The 23,344-nt window shown below is 45.4% G+C and overlaps 1 protein-coding gene across 1 annotated transcript in view; it reads left to right on the forward strand.

Moving 5' to 3' along the window:
- xylt1 (xylosyltransferase I) overlaps nt 1-23,344 on the forward strand; it is a 115,246-nt gene that overhangs the window by 68,505 nt on the left and 23,397 nt on the right. The window contains exons 2-7 of the mRNA XM_056280841.1: nt 3,091-3,682; nt 9,396-9,568; nt 9,773-9,975; nt 17,901-17,981; nt 20,420-20,636; nt 21,021-21,197. Of these exons, the coding sequence (XP_056136816.1) occupies nt 3,091-3,682; nt 9,396-9,568; nt 9,773-9,975; nt 17,901-17,981; nt 20,420-20,636; nt 21,021-21,197 (1,443 nt within the window). The remainder of the gene's footprint in view (nt 1-3,090; nt 3,683-9,395; nt 9,569-9,772; nt 9,976-17,900; nt 17,982-20,419; nt 20,637-21,020; nt 21,198-23,344) is intronic.

Genomic DNA, 23,344 nt, shown 5'->3' on the forward strand with positions numbered 1-23,344 from the left:
AATAGACTGGGGGGAGTGACAAGGGCAACAGAGGAGAGGGAAGGGGAGAGAGAAAGGATCCAGACGGGAGACCTGGAAAATGGAAATTAATGTATGTGGAGAAAGTAAAACAGTTGCGAGAGATGCTGGATGATGTAGGGGAATGAGTTGAGGAGAGAGAGAACTAAAGAACAAAGAAGATGGAACAGAGAGGTTACTGAGGAAGGGAAGTGAAGAAAGATGAGGAAGAGAAAGCGGGTCGAAGGGATTTCAAGGGTATCTTCTGGTTGGACATTTAGAAATGCACTAAGTGAGGGAATTAACAGGAATCAATGCAGAATGCCGTTTTTCTTGTCTCATTTATGTTATTGTATGATAGCCATTGCACTGTTGTTACCAAGAAGCCAACATGTGTCCTGTCTCACCTGACTAAAGGTGAGACAGGACACATATCTATACCTGCAGAATTTTTCAAATGCAGTAAGCTGTACAATGCTTGGGAATGTTATGTCCATATCACGCTTGTCGTTTGATAAGCATCCATCCATCCATTATCCTAACCGCTTATCCTGCTCTCAGGGTCAAGGGGATGCTGGAGCCTATCCCAGCAGTCATTGGACAGCAGGCAGGGAGACACCCTGGACAGGCCGCCAGGCCGTCACACAGGGCCGACATACACACACACACACACACACACACACACACACACACACACACACACACACACACACACACACACACACACACACACACACACACACACACATATTCATACCTAGGGGCAATTTAGTACAGCCGATTCACCTGACCTACATGTCTTTGGACTGTGGAAGGAAACCGGAGCACCCAGAGGAAACCCACGCAGACACAGTGAGAACATGCAAACTCCACACAGAGGATGACCCGGGATAACCCCCAAGGTTGGACTACCCCGGGGTCAAACCCAGGACTTTCTTGCTGTGAGACGACTGCGCTAACCACTGCGCCACCGTGCCGCCCATGTTTGATATGCAGTATTGACGAAATTAAAATGAAAGCTGTTTTTAATTATTCAAAATTCAAATTTTCATCATACAATGCGGAATGCTATGATCAAATTATACATATGGTGTTGCTCATATGTGGGCATGGATGTAAGACGTAATATGTTATATGCTCCGTTTCCCAGTTCAGTTGCCAGTGTTAATTATCAGGCCAAGTAACCTCGAATTAGTGCATTCTCCGAAGCTGAAATTAACCCAGGTAATCAACCAAAGGGAGCCGAGATCGCAAACAGTTGTAAACTGCTAAATAATTCAACTCTGCACCATTATTATGAAAAGAGATGTTCTGCTCCTCACCTTTCATTCTTTCCCTTTCCCTCTGTGTACTTGCATTAAAGCAGCATCATCTAATTGTGCCGGTACAAGGTGTTGGCAATGTTGAAAGATTGATGGGTTGATAACAGGCCAAGCTTATGGGGGGGGGGGGCATTTCAACACTGATGGGCCCTCTCATAAGAGCATCTCTGTCACATCTTACTTGCTCACCCTCTATCTCTCACCTTTCCTGCATCTGCTCGGCCACTCTCTGACACACACTTCCTGCACGCAGATGGCCGGGTCCCGCCCCTGCTCTCTCCATCGTCCAGCTTTCTATTTGCTGCCTCTTGTAAACGCCAGAACACATCAGGCGTCTTGCTTGTAACAAGCTCTGTTTTTCTGCTGCCCTCCTATTCATCTCACTTCCTTATTGCCGTCTCTCTCTGTCTGCCCCCCTTTTATGTCTCGTTAGAGGGTGCTGTCTCTCTTTATGTCTGTCTGCCTCTGTCTCTCTCCCTGTCTCTCATCCATACCTTGTTAGTGATACAGAAGTGCGGTGGCAGTCCCCTTTTCCCTGTCTGCGCTCTGTCCCGCTTTCCATCTCCTCCTCTCTCGCATTGTGTCTCTAGTGGGGGTCACAGCAGAAGTGTGGCCGCTGTACAACGCTCTCTCTCTCCTTTTGCAGGTTGATCTGCTCGGCCACATTTTGTTGGAGCAAGCCGACACTTGTAAGGAGTAGACAGAACTCCTGCCTTGTGTCAGTTCTTTCCTCCAATGTGTGCTCCTCTTTTGCTCATTATCCTTTCTCTCGTTCTGTGCTCCACCCATCCATCCTTTGCCCACAATCTGTTCTGGAAGAAAGAGAGCAGATTTTAAATTCAGATGTTCAGACACACACATATATGTATCGTACATACACGCACACGTGCACACACACGCACACACACACATGTACAACACAACACACACACACATTCACATATGTATACACATAATGTAACACAACACAACACAACACATACACACACACACACACACACACACACACACACACACAATCTCACAAGCACAGATGTACAACAGCAATGACAAAACCGCCCCCTCCAGTCACATGCCACACCAGGGTAATTCCATCACATCCTTGCGTGACTTCAGGGGAATAAGAATGGGGGGAAAAAAATCACACAGGCATGCACACACACACACACACACACACACACACACACACACACACACACACACACACACACACACACACACACACGCTAAACCCTCCTCTTTCTCTCTCCATCTCTCCCTCTCTCTCTCTCTCTCTCTCTCTCTCTCTCGCTCTCTTTCACACACACACACACACACACACACACACACACACACACACACACACACACACAGACACACACACGCACACACACAAACAACCCTCACAGTCATATTTGGGCCCTTTATCCCCTTTGGTAATCTGTTTACGGAGAGCTGGGTCCATTTGAGGGTGAAGTTAATTGAAACCGGAGCTAATCTGATGATGGCGCGTTGCAGCAGGGCCCTCAGTCCTGCACCGGCCCCAGTCAGGTTACACTCTGTTGTCCCCACACTCAATACCTTGCTAGTTCATTTCATGCCTCATGGTTTCACGCAGCATTGCCCACGCATACGTGCCGCATCGATTGTTAATCCAACATTTGATATGCACCTCACTCACTCAGCTCTGATCTTGTTTTTTTTTGTTTGCCCCCCCCCCCCATTTTTTTCTATCCTTTCCCCAATGCCCTACTCTTCTGTGCTTTCCCACTATTCCTGTCGGTCTCTGCAGGATGGATATTACTCCCACCGGCCTAAAGAGAAAATGAGAGTGGACAGCAACAACGAGAACTCAGTACCCAAAGATTTTGAGAACATAGACAATAGCAACTTCGGCGCACGCTCACAGCCCCACCGCCAGTCTGTAGGAGGCGCTAGCAGTAAGCAGCAAAAGGAGCATCTGCAAGAGAGGGCCCTTGCCCAGCAGCAAGCCTGGAGAGAGAGCTCGCCTAGTCTGGGCCGCAGCTCCAACGAGGTGCTTCCCATAGGCCATCGGCCGCTGGTGGTCGGTGACAACACCACCTACCCAGGTGCCCACCAGGAGACTGCAGCAGGGCCACAGCAGCATTACCGCGCCTCGCTGGGTCAACAGGGGCAGTCGTTGCATAGACACCAGCATCCACATAAGAGGCAAACGACCGCAGCGCCTCTGGAAGTGACCTACGAGCAGCCACCCAAGTGCGAGATCAGCGGGAAGGAAGCCATTTCCGCTCTGTCCAGAGCCAAGAGCAAGGAGTGCCGGCAACAGATAGCCGAGGTGTACTGCAGACACAACGGAGGCCAGTTGATGCCTGAGAGGGTCACTCGCTACTGCCGCCTGGAGGGTGAGTCAATTGTTCTAATTAAGCAGTTTTTTTTTATGTTACTCTGTACAAATCAATTCTGTGTCTAAAGAGTCAGTGAGGTCACTTAAAACTCCTTTCAGAATTTTCAACACGTAATGGATCAATATCTATCAGCGCCGGGATGCCCAACCTTGGGTCACTGAGTAAAGCCCTACACATTCATCTAATTTTCTAATATGAAGTCATACTCTAAACCCTATATCGTGTGAAGTCATACTCTAACCCATATTTCATAACACTTGAAGGGATTATCATCGCACATTTGGAATTTTTTGGCTGTAGGATTTCGACTGTCAACATTAAAACACGCTCAGAATAGCGATAGTCCCCAGCTAGAGATATTGTCCTGTGCAGCTTAACAGGGTGAGTATGGCATTAAAATGAATAAGATTAAGAGCTTAATTTCTGCTTTTGTATGTATTCATTTTGTTTGGATGAGCAGCTCCATCAAATAGTAAGTGACGTGGCAGAATGGGTGGATGCAAATGGGTGAATAGTGTGAGAGGTGTAATGGGAGTGCACACTTTAAAAGCCCCGCTGACTTTTCTGCTGATATGACATTTAGCATTGATCATATAGGACCTTGAAAAAAAATCAATTTAAAGTCGAGAGACGTGTAGTCTAGTCATAATCAACCTGAAGTTTCGTTTCCAGCTTTCTCCCAACACTATACAGCTTGTCAGTGTTCTCTCCTGATATACACTAGTTTTCTTTTCCATTTGTAAAATGTAATTAGATATATACAAAGCAGTGACTAAAGAGTCCAGTTGGACCTGTCAGGCATACGTACACATAATGACATTTCCTGTTTTCTGCAATTGGCACTCTCTTGTCAAGGCCAAGCTAAAAAGGGCTTTTCCCCTAACTGGTTCGATATGTAACAGTGTTTGAGAAAGGTGGTGGGATGCTTCTTGTAGTTGCACCAAATGGGTTTCAAAAGTTTTATCTTGTCATGGCAGGTTGGCTTTTGCACAGAGTTTGTCCCTTGTCCCTTCTCTGTTCTTTTCAACTACTCCATGTGTAGTGAAACCATATTTTTTACTACACATGTACACACACAAATACTGTACCCCCCCCGAACACACACACACACACACACACACACACACACACACACACACACACACACACACACACACACACACACACACAAAGCACAGGGCAACCAGGTAGCGTAGCGGTCTATTCCATTGCCTACCAACATGGGGATCCTGGTTCAAATCCCCGTGTTGCCTCTGACTTGGTCGGGCGTCCCTTCAGACTCAATTGGCCGTGTCTGCAGGTGGGAAGCCAGATGTGGTTATGTGTCCTGGTTGCTGCACTAGCGCCTCCTCTGGTCAGTTGGGGCACCTGTTCAGGAGGGGGAACCAGGGGGAATAGCATGATCCTCCCACACACTACGTCCCCCTGGTGAAACTCCACACTGTCAGGTGAAAAGAAGCGGCTGGCGACTCCACACGTATCGGAGGAGGCATGTGGTAGTCTGCAGCCCTCCTTGGCTCAGCAGAGAGGGGTGGAGCAACGGCCGGGACGGCTCAGAAGAGTGGGGTAATTGGCAAAGTACAATTGGGGAGGAAAGGGGGGGCGGGAATCCCCCCCCCCAAAAAAAAACCACATAGCACACATAAACATGCGTATGCCCACAAACTAAATAAGAGTCACGCAAACCACAAACGCATGCACACAGAGACATCTACTGTCCTGGCAGGTGATTTTGTAAACAAAATCTGTTAAGTTGCTACCACCGATGGACATCAGCAACCATGTTTAGTGGAACGGCACGTAGAATCAACTCTACAGTATGAACACACACACACACACACGAGAGTGGACCACATATGGAGAGGAGGAGAGGAGAAAGCTGTTATACTTGGGAGACATCTGGCCTGTTCGAGGCAGATATACCTCCGCAGCACACAGTCTGTTTATGAAAACTCAAGGAGCCAAAGTGACTTAGCAACTTTAATATATTCTCTTCCCCAAGAGCAGAAGTATCATTTGTCCATGACTAAGCCTCTTTCATCTCACAGGGCGACTCACCACCCCACTCAAATTGACAGTTTGATCAAAAGAGACAAAGAAATTGAAAAGGGCTTTCCCCCTGGTGGCTGGGCTGTAACAACATGACAGCTAAATTAAATAACATTTTACTTTGCCTGCCTGCCGCCTGCCAATATCTTATCTCTCTGTCTCCATCTCTGTCTCTGTCTGCTTGTCTATCTCTCCGTCCGTCTCTCGTCTCTGTCTCAGCTCTCTTTTTAGACACGAAGTACCTCGTGAACCTGTCTTCTACCTCGCTCGAAAAAAAATGTTTGCGGGTGCGCGCATCTAAAAATATATATATGCCGCCGCAGCAAGATCTTCAAGATTTCACGTTTTTTATTTTCTGATTAACATTATAATCCTCATTGCTAGGAAAACTGGCAAAATATTTTTTTTCCTGCATCCCCCGCCCCACCGCTACCACCTCACATCTATCGCTTGGTATTGCCAATGCGGCCTCACTCAGGTAGGATTTAACAGGATAACCATCGACGGAGATTCGAGGAAGACGCGCTCTATTACTTTTAATGTGCTCACGCGAATCTCTCCCGATAAAAGTTTTCAAGTGTTTCTGGTGCGTCAGCTTGCTTTTCAGGGCTGCCGGTTTCGACATGATTCAGAAGAGTTAACTTTGGCTCCGCTGAGCCGGTTCAGCAGAGCTAAAACATCCAATCAGGGGTTTTATGTAGATAACATGTAACGTTAGACACTCGGCTGAAAATCCGCAATCAGTATACTGGGCCTCCTTCCAATTAGAGTTCAACACGATGCTCCCGTATCGTTATATTCACAACACAGTCACAGCGGTTCGGCTTTGCATTTGTGATACCATGCCCTTGTTTTCTCTCTGTCTCTCTCTCTCTCTGTCTCTCTCTCTCTCTCTCTGTCTCTCCCCCTCTCATCAGATCCACCCTGTCTTTCCAATGCAATAGCTCTCTGTTCTGAGTTTGAGGCTTAACCTTGTTAGCAGAAAACGGTCCAATTTGATTTGATCGGTATTCTGTCCTTGTGTCCTTGACTAGATTAGCATTTGTGTTCGCTCCGGTGCTTGCCTAATTGAATATTGGAACATGTTCTCCCTTGTTACCAAATGCTAACTTGGCTAATATTTGTATGGCTTTGCTAATGAGGGCACACACTGTTCTCTCGATCCCATGACACAGTATATTATAGTAGAATGAAATAAAATCTGTTCAGTCCAAGTGACCGTGCTATCAAGAAAACACGACTGGGGCTTTGACGATCATTTGAACCATAGGATGCAATTTCGGGTTAAGTGGTCAAAGGCAAAATAAATCTATTTCACTGAAATATCAAAAACTGTCCCTAAAAAGTAGCAATGTAATTCACTTGTAGAGCTAAATTAACAAAACTTTCCAAATACATGTGCTTCGAAACCCTTGTTTTTTGAATTTTATGAGCCTATATGTGCAAATTAGTTATATAAGCACATTTGTTTTGAAATACATATTTCTTCATCATAAGGTAGGGCCATATGTACTTTCTTAGAGCTCCCCTCTTGTACGAGCCTCCACTATTAGTGACGGCGAGTGTATAAACACCCAAAGTTACTCAAAATGATGAAGAGAGAACAGGTTGATACTGGATGAGGAAGAGGCAATTTAAAAGATTGATAAGAGTAGGAAGGATGATGAAGGGCTCGCTTCAAAATGAGGGCTTCTTTTTATCCGGCAGATATTGTCTGTCCTAAAACGTCTACATTAGTCTGAAAAGGACAATAGATGTATGCAAAGACTACGCTGCAGATAAATGCACTTACCTGCCAGAACTGACAGTAAAGCTCAAAGATTCCCATATGTACACACAGACACACACAGGTACATGTGTGTGCAAACACACACACACTCAGCAATGCTCATTAGTTCAGCTAGCTAGTATAGCACACTCTCAAAGTGCTTTCTGAACCAACTGGCCAATTATCCATGTGCAGAAGCAAACCAGTGAACCTTCTTAGCTGGCCACCAATTACTGTTCAATCTGATATGGCCTGTAACAGATTCCCATGCTCTCTCTCTCTCTCTCTCTCTCTCTCTCTCTCTCTCTCTCTCTCCCTCTCTCTTTCGCTCTCTCTCCCTCTCTCTCGCTGTCTCTGAGACACACACACACACACACAGAAAGAGAGACAAAAAGAGAAAGTTGGTAGTCTGTCGTACCAATTCTTTATGTCCAAAGAATTAAGAATGAGTGACTGACAGAGGGCATGGCCAATTGGAGTCATGAGAGCGTGTTATTACTCTTACTCATGTGGTCACTGCCATGATGAGGGTCATGTTGGATTACTGCACTTAAATTTGAATGATTGACAGGAAGTGTGGTGGGGCCTTTGCCCCCCCCTGCCCCTTTGTTTCAGCTCTTAAACAGAGATATGTCTGACTCCTGCCCTCAAATATCAGTAATCACAGGACCTCAGGGCCAGACACGGAGAGGAGCCGGGAGGGGTATTTGTGGCCATATCAGCCCAGGGGAATCATAACCTCAGGGGAATAAACAGCCATCAATTTCCCCCCAGCTTCCCTTCCTTTAAAGCACAAGAGACAATGGCCGTCCATTTCTGCTCCCTCAGGGGCCAAAGTTCCAAATTACAGTCATTATCTCCTTAAGGCCTGTCCTGTCAACAAATAGGCCCGTCCCAAAGCTGATATGTATCTCCTGCAATAACTTGATCTGGGAAGAAAAAAAGAGATCTGTTTGCCAAACCGTTTATAGAACTGCCATCTTTGGCGGTGGACCTCACAATACAGGGCCGCCCCAGGGAGAGGTTTTTGGTCAGATGTTTTTTTTTAGCAACTGTTTGTTTTAAGCAGGGTTCAATGTGGTATAAAACCAAACAATGGATTTCGTTGAGGTTTCCAATGGCCCTCCAGAGATGATGGGAATTGTTTAATTTGATAGCGGCTTGGCAGACCAAAACTGGGACTGTATTCACCTACATGCTTGTTGTTGTCATTGGTGTGAAATCCAAGGAATCTTATGGGAGTTTCACTTGAGAGGAATGATGGCACATTGTCAAACTGCTCCACCTCCATTCCCCATAAGAATAGCTTATAGGATTCCTTCCTGAACGAGGATCGTATTTACATTGTGTGTCTGGTTAGAACTGTAATGGGTCCAATTCAATCTCATAATAAATGAATGAGTGACTCATGGCTTTGTGGTTCTGTGCCATGCCCGGGCTGCAGTGGCTGTCTGATTTTTTTTTTAGTTTTGATTTTTTTTTTCTGTAATGCCATAGTTGCAAGGCTTACCCTCCATGCATATACCCCCAAGGAATTTGGCTTGCAGAGAATGTCTCACTGTGATACAACAACAAACACCAAGAGGAAAGGAAAGTTAACTCGGACGAATACCACTGCCTGTTGTTGTCAGTGTTGTTTTGAGGCACAGTGTTTGCCAGATGTGTTATTCCTTTATGCATTCACATGTAATTCTGCAAGGGTTGATTTTGTGACATACCATCATGTATTTGAATTTGTGGCACTTTCAATTTAAAGGCAATCGTCAGTGTTTCTCACAATGCTATTGAAAAGTGCATACAACGTTCACAAGAATTCAGTAGAGTACATACAATTGGTCTTATTACTTGAATGAATTACTGAGCAGAGACCCACATATCCCCATACCTATCCAGGTAAAGCCAATGGGAATGTCCAGTGGGAGGAGGACTCGGCAGAGAGCGTTCCATCAAACCCAGTCAGGATAGCCTTTGTCTTGGTGGTCCATGGAAGAGCCTCACGCCAGTTTCAACGCCTCTTCAAAGCCATCTACCACACCTCCCACTACTACTACATTCATGTCGACCAGGTAGCCAAATATTTGATGTGCTTCAAAGACACGATCAATACAGTACTCCCAACACCTCCCTTTTGTAAAACCAACTGAGCTCTTGAAATCTGATCTGTTTCATCTATTGACTTTCACTGATCTGTTTCAGTAAAGAAATTGAAGTCATTAGGTTATTTAAGTGAAACCTAATATTTTATCTGATCGCTTATCCTCCCTTCCCAGCGCTCCAATTACCTTCACAGGCAGATTCAGACCCTGGCTGCCCAGTATGTCAACGTGAGAGTCACCCCGTGGCGCATGGCTACCATCTGGGGCGGTGCCAGCCTGCTAACCATGTACCTGCGTAGCATGTCTGACCTGCTGGCCATGAGAGACTGGAGCTGGGACTTCTTCATCAACCTCAGTGCTGCTGACTACCCCATCAGGTAACCGATAAGGAGGAACTCACAGCCACAGTGGCCTAGTCAAAGATAATGGAGGGGCTCTTCAGGTTAGGCTATCATGTGACATGGAATAATTTTGAGATCAATCCTATATTATGAAGAACAGGGGTTTTGGTGGGCGGGAGGCTAAAATATGTGTTTACCTCTGAAAAGGAGGAAACCTGTTTTGCATTTAAGTACGCTTTTACATGTGGATAAACACTTGACCGTCTCTTTAGCCAATAAGGCGGAAATCCAATACACTATAGAGTTGCCCCTTGTGGTTGACTGTTCGCTTTAAACAGTCGCTCCAAATCAAGCAGATCAATGAAGTAGGACCTCTGCCGTTCTTCCAGCACAGCTCATTTACATGTTCTCTCTCACATCCTTGTTTCCTCGCCTTGCACTCCATTGAATAGGTTATATGGTGAACTGATTACAACTTAATTGCCCTGGATCAATGCCTATTGACTTCACCAGTCAGCTGTGGTCTATACTGTCCAAGAGGCATCCCTCCGCTGCAACCCCTCCCTTCTAAGAAAGGAGAAGACGAGGACTGTAACTAAATGACTTTTAAGTCCAGGCATAAATGTACTTGAAGTCATGAAATGGCCTACTTGAGAAGCTGTGATATGTAGTTTTATGTTTGTTGTCCCTCTGGGACATTTGCTAGGTTTTTAAAATGTCTCTACGAGAGTGTGACGTTTCATGAATTAGCACTGAAGCCGGTTTGGTATGGGCCTCATTATTTTTTTTCGATTCCCCCCCCCCCTTTTTTCTCCCCAATTGTACTTGGCCAATTACCCCACATTCCGGTCACTGCTCCACCCCCTCTGCCGATCCGGGGAGGGCTGCAGACTACCACGTCTCCTCTGATACATGTGACCAGCCACTTCTTTTCACCTGACAGTGAGGAGTTTCACCAGGGGGACATAGTGCATGGGAGGATCACGCTATCCCCCCCAGTTCCCCCTCCCCCCAGAACAGGCGCCCCGACTGACCAGAGGAGGCGCTAGTGCAGCGATCAGGGAACATACCCACATCCAGCTTCCCACCTGCAGACACAGCCAATTGTGTCTGTAGGGATGCCCGACCAAGCCAGAGGTAACACGGAGATTCGAACCGGCGATCCCCGTGTTCGTAGGCAACGGAATAAACTGCCATGCTACCCAGACATGAGCCTAATTTTTTTTCACATATCATTGCACAACACATTAGCGTGAATATTCCTACTTGCCAATCTAGCAGTTAGCCGTAAGCAAGTAAATTGGGTCTGTGTAGACAATAGTGGCAGATAGTAAACTAATGCAAACAAAGTCAGCGCTGTAATCCGTTGTGTTCACTGTAGCCCACGCAATGTCACAGTCCACCGTCCACCTTGTCAACTTCTACAACAAATAAATGAAAAATAAATTAATGGAGAAAAACACAGTAAAACTATGCCTATGTTTTAACAAGCAATATGATGGAGAATTTTTATGCAGACATTTCCTAACATTAATAGGGAGTCTCGCCAGGTCGTCTCCAGCCGTTTTGCAAGTTTATTAAGTAATCGTATGATGAAAACTGAAGGAAAGTCCCAAATCTATCTCATCGTGTCTTCTCTACTCATTATTTGTGATGAAAGTTGAAAATCTTTAGGGACGAATTTAATCAAGTTTTGTTAAAATGGCCTTTTTTCTCCACCTTTTTGTTTTTTCAACGAAAGAAACAACCGTGTTTCAGAAACTGAGGGATGAACCAAGCCATGAGTATAGTGAACCGTTATGACCTTAATCTCTACTGAGACCAATTAAAATGCTCCTACTAAGACAAGAGTTATCTCTGGTGTGCTGCCAGATGTCCAGTAGTCGCTTTCGCATGTGCTGCAATGCCCACTGGAGATACAGGAGACTGGATGCGGTGTCTCTACAGCTGGAGGCAATATGGAAGGGGACTGTGGGCTTTTCAAAACCCATCCATGGTTGTTTATATAGAATAAGTTAAGGGTTGTATTCACTTTAATGTTGATGCTGCGTAACACTTTGTGTGTGCGTGGGCGCGCGCGCGTGCGTGTCTACGTCTCTATGTGTGTGACTGTATTTTCCTTGTGTGTTTGCCCCATTGTGTGCATGTCTGAGTTTATGTTTTGCTGTCTGCATAGTTCAGTCTTTCTGCCTTCGTACATGTGTACATATTTATCCCCCTGTCTTTGTCTCTCACTCTGCCTCCTTTTTCCCACTGTCTGCCAGTGTATGATTAAAAGTGTTTGTGTGTGTGTGTGTGTGTGTGTAGCGAGTGTGTGCGTGCGGGTGTTCTGAAAGGCTGCTCCCTTTCTCATCTTTTACCTCCTCATTTGCATCTGGGTAATGTTGCTGAGAAAAGGGCTGACGGTCGAGTTTTTAAAGCCCCATCTGTTGGGAAACGAAACGATTGATGGAGCGAAGGAGGGAGCTGAGAGGCAGAAACGACAGGGAGGAAGCAAGGGAGTGAGAATAAGCAGCCGCTGAGGGGAACTAGTGGGCAACTTGCATGTGTTTGTTTAGCGTAGTATGGAAATATGTAAATCCTGTACCTGGATGTTTGACAAGAAAGTGCATTTGTAGCCTTGGCTCACATTTGACCAGGTTGATGCGCTGCATCCTACAGTTACTGAGTTGGACCTTCAAACTACACGCATAAGCCGAGTGGAGGGAGAGGGCCCGTCAAGTGGAGAGCCCAGGTTCACGCTCATATGACAGCACCTGCTAACATGTCCTTCAGCAAAACAATAAATTATTCTCAAACTCTACAGGAGCGTATCTGTGGCTGAGGTTTGGCTGTGACCTTTCCGTGGATCCGCCAACAAAAAAAAAACAACCTTTGTAGAATCTGGATGCTGAGTTCACATAGATACTTACTGCAGCACACGTTCCTGTCACGATTTGCTTCTGTCACACAGTCAAACTTTCCTCTAATCTTATTTAATCTAAAATGATTCAGGGGCGGTGTCCGGGTAGCATAGCGGTCTATTCCATTGCCTACCAACACGGGGGTCACCGGTTCGAATCCCCATGTTACCTCTGGCTTGGTCGGGTGTCCCTACAGACACAATTGGCTGTGTCTGCAGGTGGGAAGCCAGATGAAGTTATGTGTCCTGGTTGCTGCACTAGTGCCTCCTCTGGTCAGTCAGGGCACCTGTTCGGGGGGGGGGGGGATAGCATGATTCTTCCACACGCTACATCCTCCTGGCGAAACTCCTCACTGTCAGGTGAAAAGAAGCAGCTGGCGGCTCCACATGTATCGGAGGAAGCATGTGGTAGTCTGCAGCCCTCCCCAGATCGGCAGAAGGGGTGGAGCAGTGACTGAAATAGCTCAGAAGAGTGGGGTGATTGGCTGGATGCAGTTGGGGAAAAAATGGGGGGGAAATCCAGAAAAAAGAATAATTCTGGGGACAACTACAGAAGGAATAATATAATGTAAAATGTCCGAAGGCTATTCCAGTCGAATACTCACTACTCATGTAGTAGATGGGTAGGTTTATTTTCACAGTCATCCATGCCTTTCTTCACACTGATCATGAGGCTCCAGCTTGCCATCTATGCTTCAATGCAGTTAGTGGTGGACGAATCCACAATCCTTATTCAGTGCAAAAAAAGCACTCCACAGCTCAGCCAAAGCTAACGTGATGCTTCAGCAGTTTATCATAGTGATTTCAAGTGGTCATAAAAATTTGCTGTCATTTTTCTTATGTTCATTTCCGGACATTTCCTACCATGCTACTTGCTGCAACACAGCCTACAAGCGATTACCAGCAGGAGTCACTCCATCACGGCACAGCAATAGAAATGACTGTAATTTTCTAAAACAATCTCTCACATTCGTTACTGTGATAGACCGCTGTACCATCATGTTAGCTTTGGCTGAACCATGAAGTGCTTTTTCCTTTTTTTGTTTGCGCTGAATTGGGATTGTGGATTTATCCCCCATTAAACTGCATTAAACTGTAGATGGCAAGATGGACCTGCATGTCGAGTATGAAGAACAGGATGGATGGCTGTGAAAATGAAACCTACCCATGTACTGCATGAGCAGTGGGTATAACATTGGCATAAACCTCAAACATTCAAAATATTGATCAACTGCAATAACCCTGCAACCTAGTTTATTATGCTTCACTTGCATCTTTGATTAAAAAAAAATCGATAAGTTATAACCTTATCCTCCGACTAAGCCTTGAACCCGCTTGTCCGACAGTATCTCCTTTGCAGCTACACTACTTTCTCCTTAATTCGGCATCGAATTCCTAAAGCTTTTCACAACAGACCCTGGTCAAAATGGAGACTTCTTTTCTCTGTGACCCGGCTCCAGTGGTGGAGCCAGGAATGCAGGGGGCTCCCCTACCCTGCCCTGCCTATAGCTGTTGTTATCAGTGGGGCTGGAGACAGGCATTATTTCCCCTCTAATTCCCTGATAATGTCTGGTCTGCCGCATGGATGACTCTCAAAGGCAAACCTAGAGCCCCTCACACTAGTGGAGGGGCTGTGTCCGGGAGAGAGGGGGTAGGATGGAGATGTGTTGTGGTTTGTGTGTGTGCGTGTGTGCATGTGTGTGTGTGTGTGTGTGTGTGTGTGCGTGCACGCGTTTCACCGAAGCTCTATGGGATAAAGTACATGCCCAATTTGTCAGCGACGAGCTCTCTCCTCGAGTTCTCATACACTCCTTCTTCAGGCCTTTACTTATTTATTCCTCCAAGCCTGCTTTTATAGACAGCTGCCTGGAGTACATTGGAGACAGCGATTACATACAGGCCTCATATCGCCAACAATTTTTCACCTTCTTTACACATTATTTGGTCCCAGATCATCTACGGTGTGTGTTGTCAAGGCATATATCTTCATCCATTAAGCCATTTTATGAGCTACTTTGGTTTTACTCTGTAAGTGATAGCAGACATTATCCCTCATGTATAAATAAAGTTTTTATAACCCGTACAAAAGAGCCACCTCATTTGATAACTTTTGTTTTTTCAAAAATAAATGAGAAAACATTTTTGTTAATTTGAAAGTTCTCGGGACAGAGATAATAAGTTTATGACAATGATCCATCTTTCGTTCGTTTGGCATAACAATGTGCATACATAATCTGTCAGCCCTGGGATTTAACTCTTACTGTCTGCATGGCATATTCAAGTGTCTTCAAATAAAAAGGGCAGGATATGAATTCAACATTAAGACTATGACATTTAAACAAGAGAACAATTATGAAGTATAATCAGCAATTAAGGAAGCAGGTTTTTAGTTTGCAGGTTGGGCTGAAAATTAGAAAAGCGCACATGCAAATGTGTGTGTGCACATGCACGTGTGTGTGTGTGTGCATACGTGCATGTGTGCACACCAGAGAGAAAGAGTTTGTGTGTGTGTGTGTGTGTGTCTGGGTTAATTTGTGTGTGTGTTTCATGTAGACAGAGTGACAGAGAGAGAGCCACCACAGGGCCGACAGTAAACAAACTAGACCCTGTGGACTGGGTGACCATTCAGGTGGCAAATCTAGAGCTTGACCTGAATTCCCCCCGGCTGAACGCCTGCCCGTTGGTGTGCAGTGCAGGTGTGTGCGTAGCGTATGTGAAAAAGACAGAAAGAGCCCCACAAGCTTTGTTATTATTATTATTATTATTTTAGGACCTAAATAGAAAGACAGAGTAATGAAATTTCCCTGGTATCACTGTAAAATCGTAAATATTTCTGGAATAGTTCATAGAGGAGATCCCTCCTCTGTTGCTCCCCCTGAGGTATCTTCCTATTTTTTCTCCCTGCTAAAGGTTTTTTTTTTACGGAGTTGTTCCTTATCTGATGAGAGGGTCTAAGGACAGGATGTTGTGTTGCCGTTAAGCCCACTGAGGCAAATGTGTAACTTGTGATATTGGGCTATACAAATAAAATTGACTTGACTTCATATATAATGACGTATCGGAAAGCTTTTTTTTTTGGATTCCCCCCCTTTTTTTTTTCCTCCGCGATTGTACCTAGTGAATTACCCCACTCTCCAAACCATCCCGGTCACTGCTACACCCCCTCTGCCGATCCGGGGAGGGCTGCAGACTACCACACGCCTCCTCCGATACATGTGGAGTCACCAGCCGCTTCTTTTCACCTGACAGTGAGGAGTTTCACCAGGGGGACGTAGCGCGTGGGAGGATCAAGCTATTCCCCCCAGTTCCCCCTCCCCCCGAACAGGCGCCCCGACCGACCAGAGGAGGCGCTAGTGCAGCGACCAGGACACATACCCACAACTGGCTTCCCACCCGCAGACATGGCCAATTGTGTCTGTAGGAACGCCCGACCAAGCCGGGAGTATCACGGGGATTCGAACCGGCGATCCCCGTGTTTGTAGGCAACTGAATAGACCGCCATGCTACCCGCACGCCTAATGTAGCTATTTTCTACATTTAGGATGCCCATTTATTTTATCTTGTTAATGTAATCGCATCTAATTCGTATTTCTATGTTTTGGGAAGTTGGCTGGTCTCTTGGCTGATGGTTGAATGGAGATATACTGAAAGAGACATTGTGTGTGTCTATAACCGCTTAGTATCAGCCAGGCTTAATGTCTATGGACCTCCTAAGTTAAGCCCCCAGGCTGTGAAATTGCTTCTTCAAGAGAAAATGACATTAATATGTGGTGTGCGCCCCCCCGCACATACACACACATACGTACATGCACACACACACAACACACACACACACTGATCCTCTAGCCTTTAGCCAGGGCCTTGCTGCTCTTTTAGCAAGGCAAACAGAGCCATCAGAAGAGGCAGGAACAGGCTCCAGCACAGAGGAGATGTGAGAGCTATTGACTCGGGCATGCAGCAGACTGCAGAGAAAGGCCTTTAGCTGCTCCGCTCCGTCCATGAGGGACTCAAGTGCGCTACAGTGTAATAGCTGCATGAATTCATGAAGTTATTGGTTAGGATTGCTTTCGTTGGAGGCCGAGTAGTCTCGGCAGCTTGAAGAGAGAAAATTGGGCGAGCGCCACGGAAAACTGAGAAGTTTGCAAGTGAAAAAAAGAGGCAGCGTGTAAGGTGCTACTCTGATCGGTGTGACTCGAGGTCCATGTCCCTTGTGTTTTGTGCATTTGTTTTGTCTTTTTACTGTTTTATGTAAGCAATCGGTGTTTTAGACAGCGATGCCTTTAATGGCGAAACTGTAAAAAAAAAAAAGTCCTTCAACTCCACTGCGGTAGATCATTTTGAATAAGAAACGAGTTTAAACGCTGCGCTTTTATGTTTGTTGCACATATCGTAACTTTGTTTTCCTGTTTGCTATGTGTCTTTGTTTTGTTTTTTTGTCTTAGATCGCTTAGCTTTTTATTTTACCTTGTGACTTATATCGTTTGATAGGCAATGCAGTTTTCTGAAGCTGAGTCTGAACTTATTATGAAATGTTTTTATGTCAAACTCTTAACTTCTTCGTCAGAAGTCAATCTCTTGGGTATCCGGGGAGCGTGACAGTCTTATTTCGTTGCCTACCAACACGGGGATCGCTTGTTCGAATCCCCGTGTTACCTCCAGCTTGGTCGAGCGTCCCTACAGACACAATTGGCTGTGTCTGCAGGTGGGAAACCAGATGTGGGTATGTGTCCTGGTCGCTGCACTAGGGTGGGGTCGGGGGTGCTGGGGGGAATAGCGTGATCCTCCCATGCGCTACGTCCCCCTGGCGAAACTCCTCACTGTCAGGTGAAAAGAAGCGGCTGGTGACTCCACATGTATCAGAGAAGGCATGTGGTAGTCTGCAGCCCTCCCCGGATTGGCAGGGGGGGTGGAGCAGAGACCAGGACAGCTCGGAAGAGGGGTAATTGGCCAAGTACAGTTGGGGAGAAAAAGAGGGGAAAAAAGCCCCCCCAAAAAAAGAAGTCAATCTCTTTTTCGTCTTCGTGATTAGGTGATGCTAATGACATGATTTTTTTTCCAGGACCAATAACCAGCTGGTGGCCTTCCTGTCAAAATACAGGGACATGAACTTCATCAAGTCCCATGGCAGGGACAATGCCAGGTGTGATGCACACAAACACGTTTATTCATAGACAATTTTTCTTTTCATCCCCTCCATTCATGTTTCTAACTCTCACTTTCACACACACTCCAACACTTGCGCGCACACACACGCGCACACACACACATGCATGCGTGCATGCACACACACACATGCACACACACACTGATTTGAACAGAACATACTCCTGCCAGCACAACGCAGTCACTGGGTCATAATCCAATTAGCTTCCATCTGTGGCTTCATTAATTAACCTTCTTGGTGGTGTAATGTGGTGAGGTCATCGCTCGCCAGGCCATCGCTGCTCTGCCACAACTCTGCAACCTCTCACACTCAGGTGACAAACCAATCCTCATCCCACACTGCATGAAACCAGCCCTTTTGTTGTATGAGTTGTGTGTGAATCAGAAGCTATGGCTGAAGTGTCTTTTGGTGAGTTGCGTATAAAAAAGGATATGGCAGGATATCAGTCTGCATTCAGGAAATAACTTTCCCTTCAAGCTTTAATCATTGCCACAATGAGAGCAAAGACAGGGCTGATCAGTCATGTACGAATCGAATACCAATGATAACAATTATAATAATGTCGGTCACCTTTGAGAATGTTTTGATGGCTAAAATAAATTGGAAATCAAGGGCCCTTATTATATTAGATTTGGAAATGCTTGAGTGTGCATTAGAAGAAGAGGGGATTTTGATTAAAGTAACATTATGCAACTTTTTTTTACCTTAAAATAACAGCTTCATAATCATTTTGATGATACTCTGACTTGTAAGAGGAAGAATGGGGCCTCTGTCATTCCCACTCCACGCCCCAAACGCCTGTTCTTGCACTATAGAACTTGGGTTGAGCGGGTACGACCCCCCATTCTACTCTGCTTCTGATTGCCTAGTACTCCTTGCCTTCGTTGGTTGGTCACATGAGGAGTAAGCTTGATTAGGGTTAGGGTAAGAATATCAGGTTAAGCCAATCAGAGGCGGAGTAGGGTGGGTCATGACTTCGCCATTCTAGGAAAAAAAATATCGCTCGCAGGAGGTCTTGTACTCCTTGACTATACAACCCAAGTTACATAATTGCACAATGTTGCTTTATTGCAGGGGTGGCTAACCATGTGCCGTGCATGTGTATGCAGGTTTTCATTCCAGCTGGACTCCACACCAGGTGATTTCACTGGGATTTCACTGATTAGCAACCCTTCAACCAAAGAGGAAGAATGTATCAGTGAAATCACCTGGTGTGGACTCCGGCTGGAATGAAAACCTGCATACACATGGCTCTCCATGGCACATGGTTAGCCACCGCTGCTTTATTGGTGAAAGAAAGCCTAAATGTGTGTGTGTGTGTGTGTGTGTGTGTGTGTGTGTGTGTGTGTGTGTGTGTGTGTGTGTGAGAGAGCTGTCAGTGCATTTTCGTGCATATGCGTTGCATTGCCATCGGTTTGCCCACATACTTTACGTAACACTTACATGTGTCCTAGCGGGCACTGCTGCATTAATAAAACCAAATTACACAAGAATGGCCAAAGAATTCTGGAAATGGAAACAAAGAAAACAAACGGCAACAAAAATTAAGCTTGAAAACACATCCATCCATCTATACAATCCAAAGCAGGATCGCAGGGAGCATTAAAACGCTTGTAAATACTCCTTATGAATCCCTGGTAAATATCCATTGTTGTTTTGTTCTGTGTTTTGTTGTTCCGTGTTTTATTCTGTCTTGTGTCTGTTTGTTTGTGATGATGACTCCCGTGTCCCACTCCGGTGTTCAGTTTTTGTGTTGATGTCTCACTATCAAATATCCTTCCATGCTCAGCCAATCAGCATCGGTATTATGAACACCAACAGATGCAGTGGACATGCTTTTGAAATTTTGAAGAAGCAAATGTAGCAGCCATGGTTACCCAGAAACCCCTCCTATACATCACATCAAATGGACATTGATATGTACCTATGCAGAAGCATGTCCCAGTCTTCAGCTGTCACCTCCCAGGACACATTCCACTGTCTGCCTTGGCCGACATGAACTTGACTCCAGCCGACTGGCTTTACACTTGACATATTCACAGGAGTAACACCATCCATTATGTATGTAGACGCTGTAGAGTGTCACTTACCCCAGCCGTCAAACTATAGATCTGTTTTGTTATTTAAAAGTTGGAGCCATTCTGTATAATGATGCACAATATTAACATTTACATTGCTCATTATTGTTATTTTTTTAGATTCATTTGATATGTCCCTTATATCTTCAAAGGTAATTGTAGAAATTGTGGAATTCAGCCCCACATTTAAACACATAGGTTACTGAAATTACCGATATGTTCAATGAGGAGACGACTGAGAGTAACCCCAGCAAATTGGATGTGTGTGTGTGTGTGTGTGCGTGTGTGTGTGTGGGCTAATATGCATGTGTGTGCATGTGCATATGTGGTTACTAGGTTTATCCGCAAGCAGGGTTTGGATCGCCTGTTTTATGAGTGTGACACACACATGTGGAGGCTGGGAGACCGTAAAATCCCAGAAGGCATTTCTGTGGATGGGGGATCTGACTGGTTCCTACTCAACCGCATGTTTGTTGAGTATGTCATCAACTCCAAGGATGACCTGGTCACCAGCATGAAGCGTTTCTACGCCTACACACTGCTGCCTGCAGAGGTAGAAACACACACACACACACACACACACACACACACACACACACACACACACACACACACACACTACTAGCTTGTTCTGTCACCCAGACATAATGAAGAATTCCATACTGTGCTATTCTTTCCAAGAAAGCGTGGCATTATACTATGTGAACTTATTGAAATGGTGCAAAAAATGTTTAATCAGAGGCACTATAGGAACAGATAAGTAAAACAAATTTGAAAAGTTGGAAAAAATAAGAACGCAATGGCTAGTTGTAAAGGAATAATGCATGTCTTCCTGACCATGTTAGCTATTCTATGTCTCTGTTTCTACCATATTTTCTCTCAGGACCTGGCTGATGCATTCTTGAGTTTTGTCTCTGTCATTTTTTCTCTCTTTTAGTCATTCTTCCACACAGTACTGGAAAACAGTGCCTACTGTGAAAGTATGGTGGACAACAATCTGCGTATCACAAACTGGAACCGTAAACTGGGCTGTAAATGCCAGTACAAACACATTGTGGACTGGTGTGGATGCTCCCCCAATGACTTCAAGCCTGCAGACTTCCACCGCTTCCAGGTAAGAATTGTATATTTAGGGCGTCCGGGGTGGCATAGTGGTCTATTCCGTTGCCTACCAACACGGGGATCCCGGTTCGAAGCCCCGTGTTACCTCCGGCTTGGTCGGGCATCCCTACAGACACAATTGGCCGTGTCTGCAGGTGGGAAGCCGGATGTGTGTATGTGTCCTGGCTGCTGCACTAGCGCCTCCTCTGGTCGGTCGGAGTGCCTGTTTGGGGGGGGAGGGGGAACTGGGGTAATAGCATGATCCTCCCATGTGCTACGTCCACCTGGTGAAACTCTTCACTGTCAGGTGAAAAGAAGCAGCTGGTGACTCCACATGTATCGGTGGAGGCATGTGGTAGTCTGCAGCCCTCCCCGGATCGGCAGAGGGGGTTGAGCAGTGACCAGGATGGCTCGAAAGAGTGGGGTAATTGGACGGGTACAATTGGGGGGAAAAAGGGGGAAAAAATCCCCCCAAAAATAGAAAAGAATAAAGAATTATATATATGTTAAGTATATTAATAAAAACAAAACTAGTTTTCAGACAATACTCCCTAATATGTCACAATTCATTTTGTGAGAAAAATTAGCTAATAGATTCTCATTTTCATTCATTTTTTTCGACAAAATTCTGTATTAAACTATTAAGATAATGAGCAATAATACTGAATTACTTCCCCAGAAATAGACATAAATGCAGAGAATACACAGTTACATTTATTAGAATATTTCACTTTCCAAGCATTTTTTTTAACTTATGTATCTCGAAAACTTAACAGGAATGTAGGGACAATCAACGTCATATTCTCTACCCTCAGAGTTTGTCATGTCACCAGCAGCATGTGACCTTTATTTCCCAGCTTGCATTATCAACAACTGCAAAGAGGCAAAAGCAATACTTCATTAGCCTAACCCTAGACAAAAATAAAAACTATTGTTTTGTTCTCCTGGCCTTTGGAGTGAGGTACGGCTAGGTTTCCAAATCTGTTGGCTAATGCTTAATTACCAAGTGAAAATATGCTCTTAAAAGTTGAAATGCTCAAAGGTGGCAGGATACAGCTTTAAGTCATATTCTTCTTGTGCTCACGCTCGCTCTTTTTGTCTCTCTCTCCTTCCCTTCACATTTATTTCAAAGTCGTGGTACCAACCTCAGTCTTGCCTTCACAAGCTCTTACAGCCTTGAGTGTCACCACATTCTCTGCCGTTTCTGTGCCAACACATTACCGCAGGTCCTTGGCACCGCTGCAGGGTCTGGTTGGCACCCTGGTATCAGTGAGGTCCAATCCTGGGAACAAAGCAGTCTTGCCAGGAGCCGCAGACTATGGTATTAAAAGGATATCTCACACAGTGTGTTCTCTATAAGTGTTCATTTGGGCCATAGCGGCTGAAGGATGGACCTTATTTTCCAGAAAATTGCTTAAGTTAAGTGTTTGGTTTCCTATGTAATGGACTGTAATTTTCATGGACTCTGATGGTCTGGGGAGGAGTAGGGTGTAGTCTGTAATGGAGGGAGGTGTAATATGTGAAGAACGAGACATTATGCTGTCTTTCCTTTAGTGCCTTTTAGTTGTTAAATAACACTGTTAGTCATTTAAATGATGCTCCCAGGAGCAGTATTTGGTAAGTCTGTCTAAAAGCCTGGTTGTGACCAGCTTGTGCTCTCCGAGCACTAAACCAATGACATATCTGGGCACACAAGATCCGAGAGTAACTCACCCACAAAGAAAAACCTTGGCCTTCGTGGTTAAATCAAGTCCCACGGACTGATGAAGGGATCAATCTTTGCCACCCCCAGTATTTCTCAAGTGATGAACTGTACCTGAGGATGGGCGATTAATACGATGTACTGCACAGAATCATATGAGGCCACGCCAAATTTCTCCGGCCACTGCCCCAACACTGCCCCACTGTCCTCTGCAAGGTGATTAGCCCCCTCTTTTTGTAGTAGGTAGCACTGAGATGTTCAGCGCGGGTGTAACTAAACAGTAAACACCTTGGTGTCTGGAAATGAAAAGCTATCTTTGTGTGCACGCCAAGTTGTGGAGGTGGCAGTTTTCATGATGCAATGTCAAGCACACAACTATCAGCGTGGGATGGAGTGAGAGGATGAGAGGGGGGCTTTAAGGTGGCTGGGCAGTATGACAAAAAAAAAGATTTAGAACT

The sequence above is a fragment of the Lampris incognitus genome, chromosome 5 (genome assembly GCF_029633865.1).
Source record: "Lampris incognitus isolate fLamInc1 chromosome 5, fLamInc1.hap2, whole genome shotgun sequence".
In the NCBI taxonomy this organism is placed as follows: domain Eukaryota; kingdom Metazoa; phylum Chordata; class Actinopteri; order Lampriformes; family Lampridae; genus Lampris; species Lampris incognitus.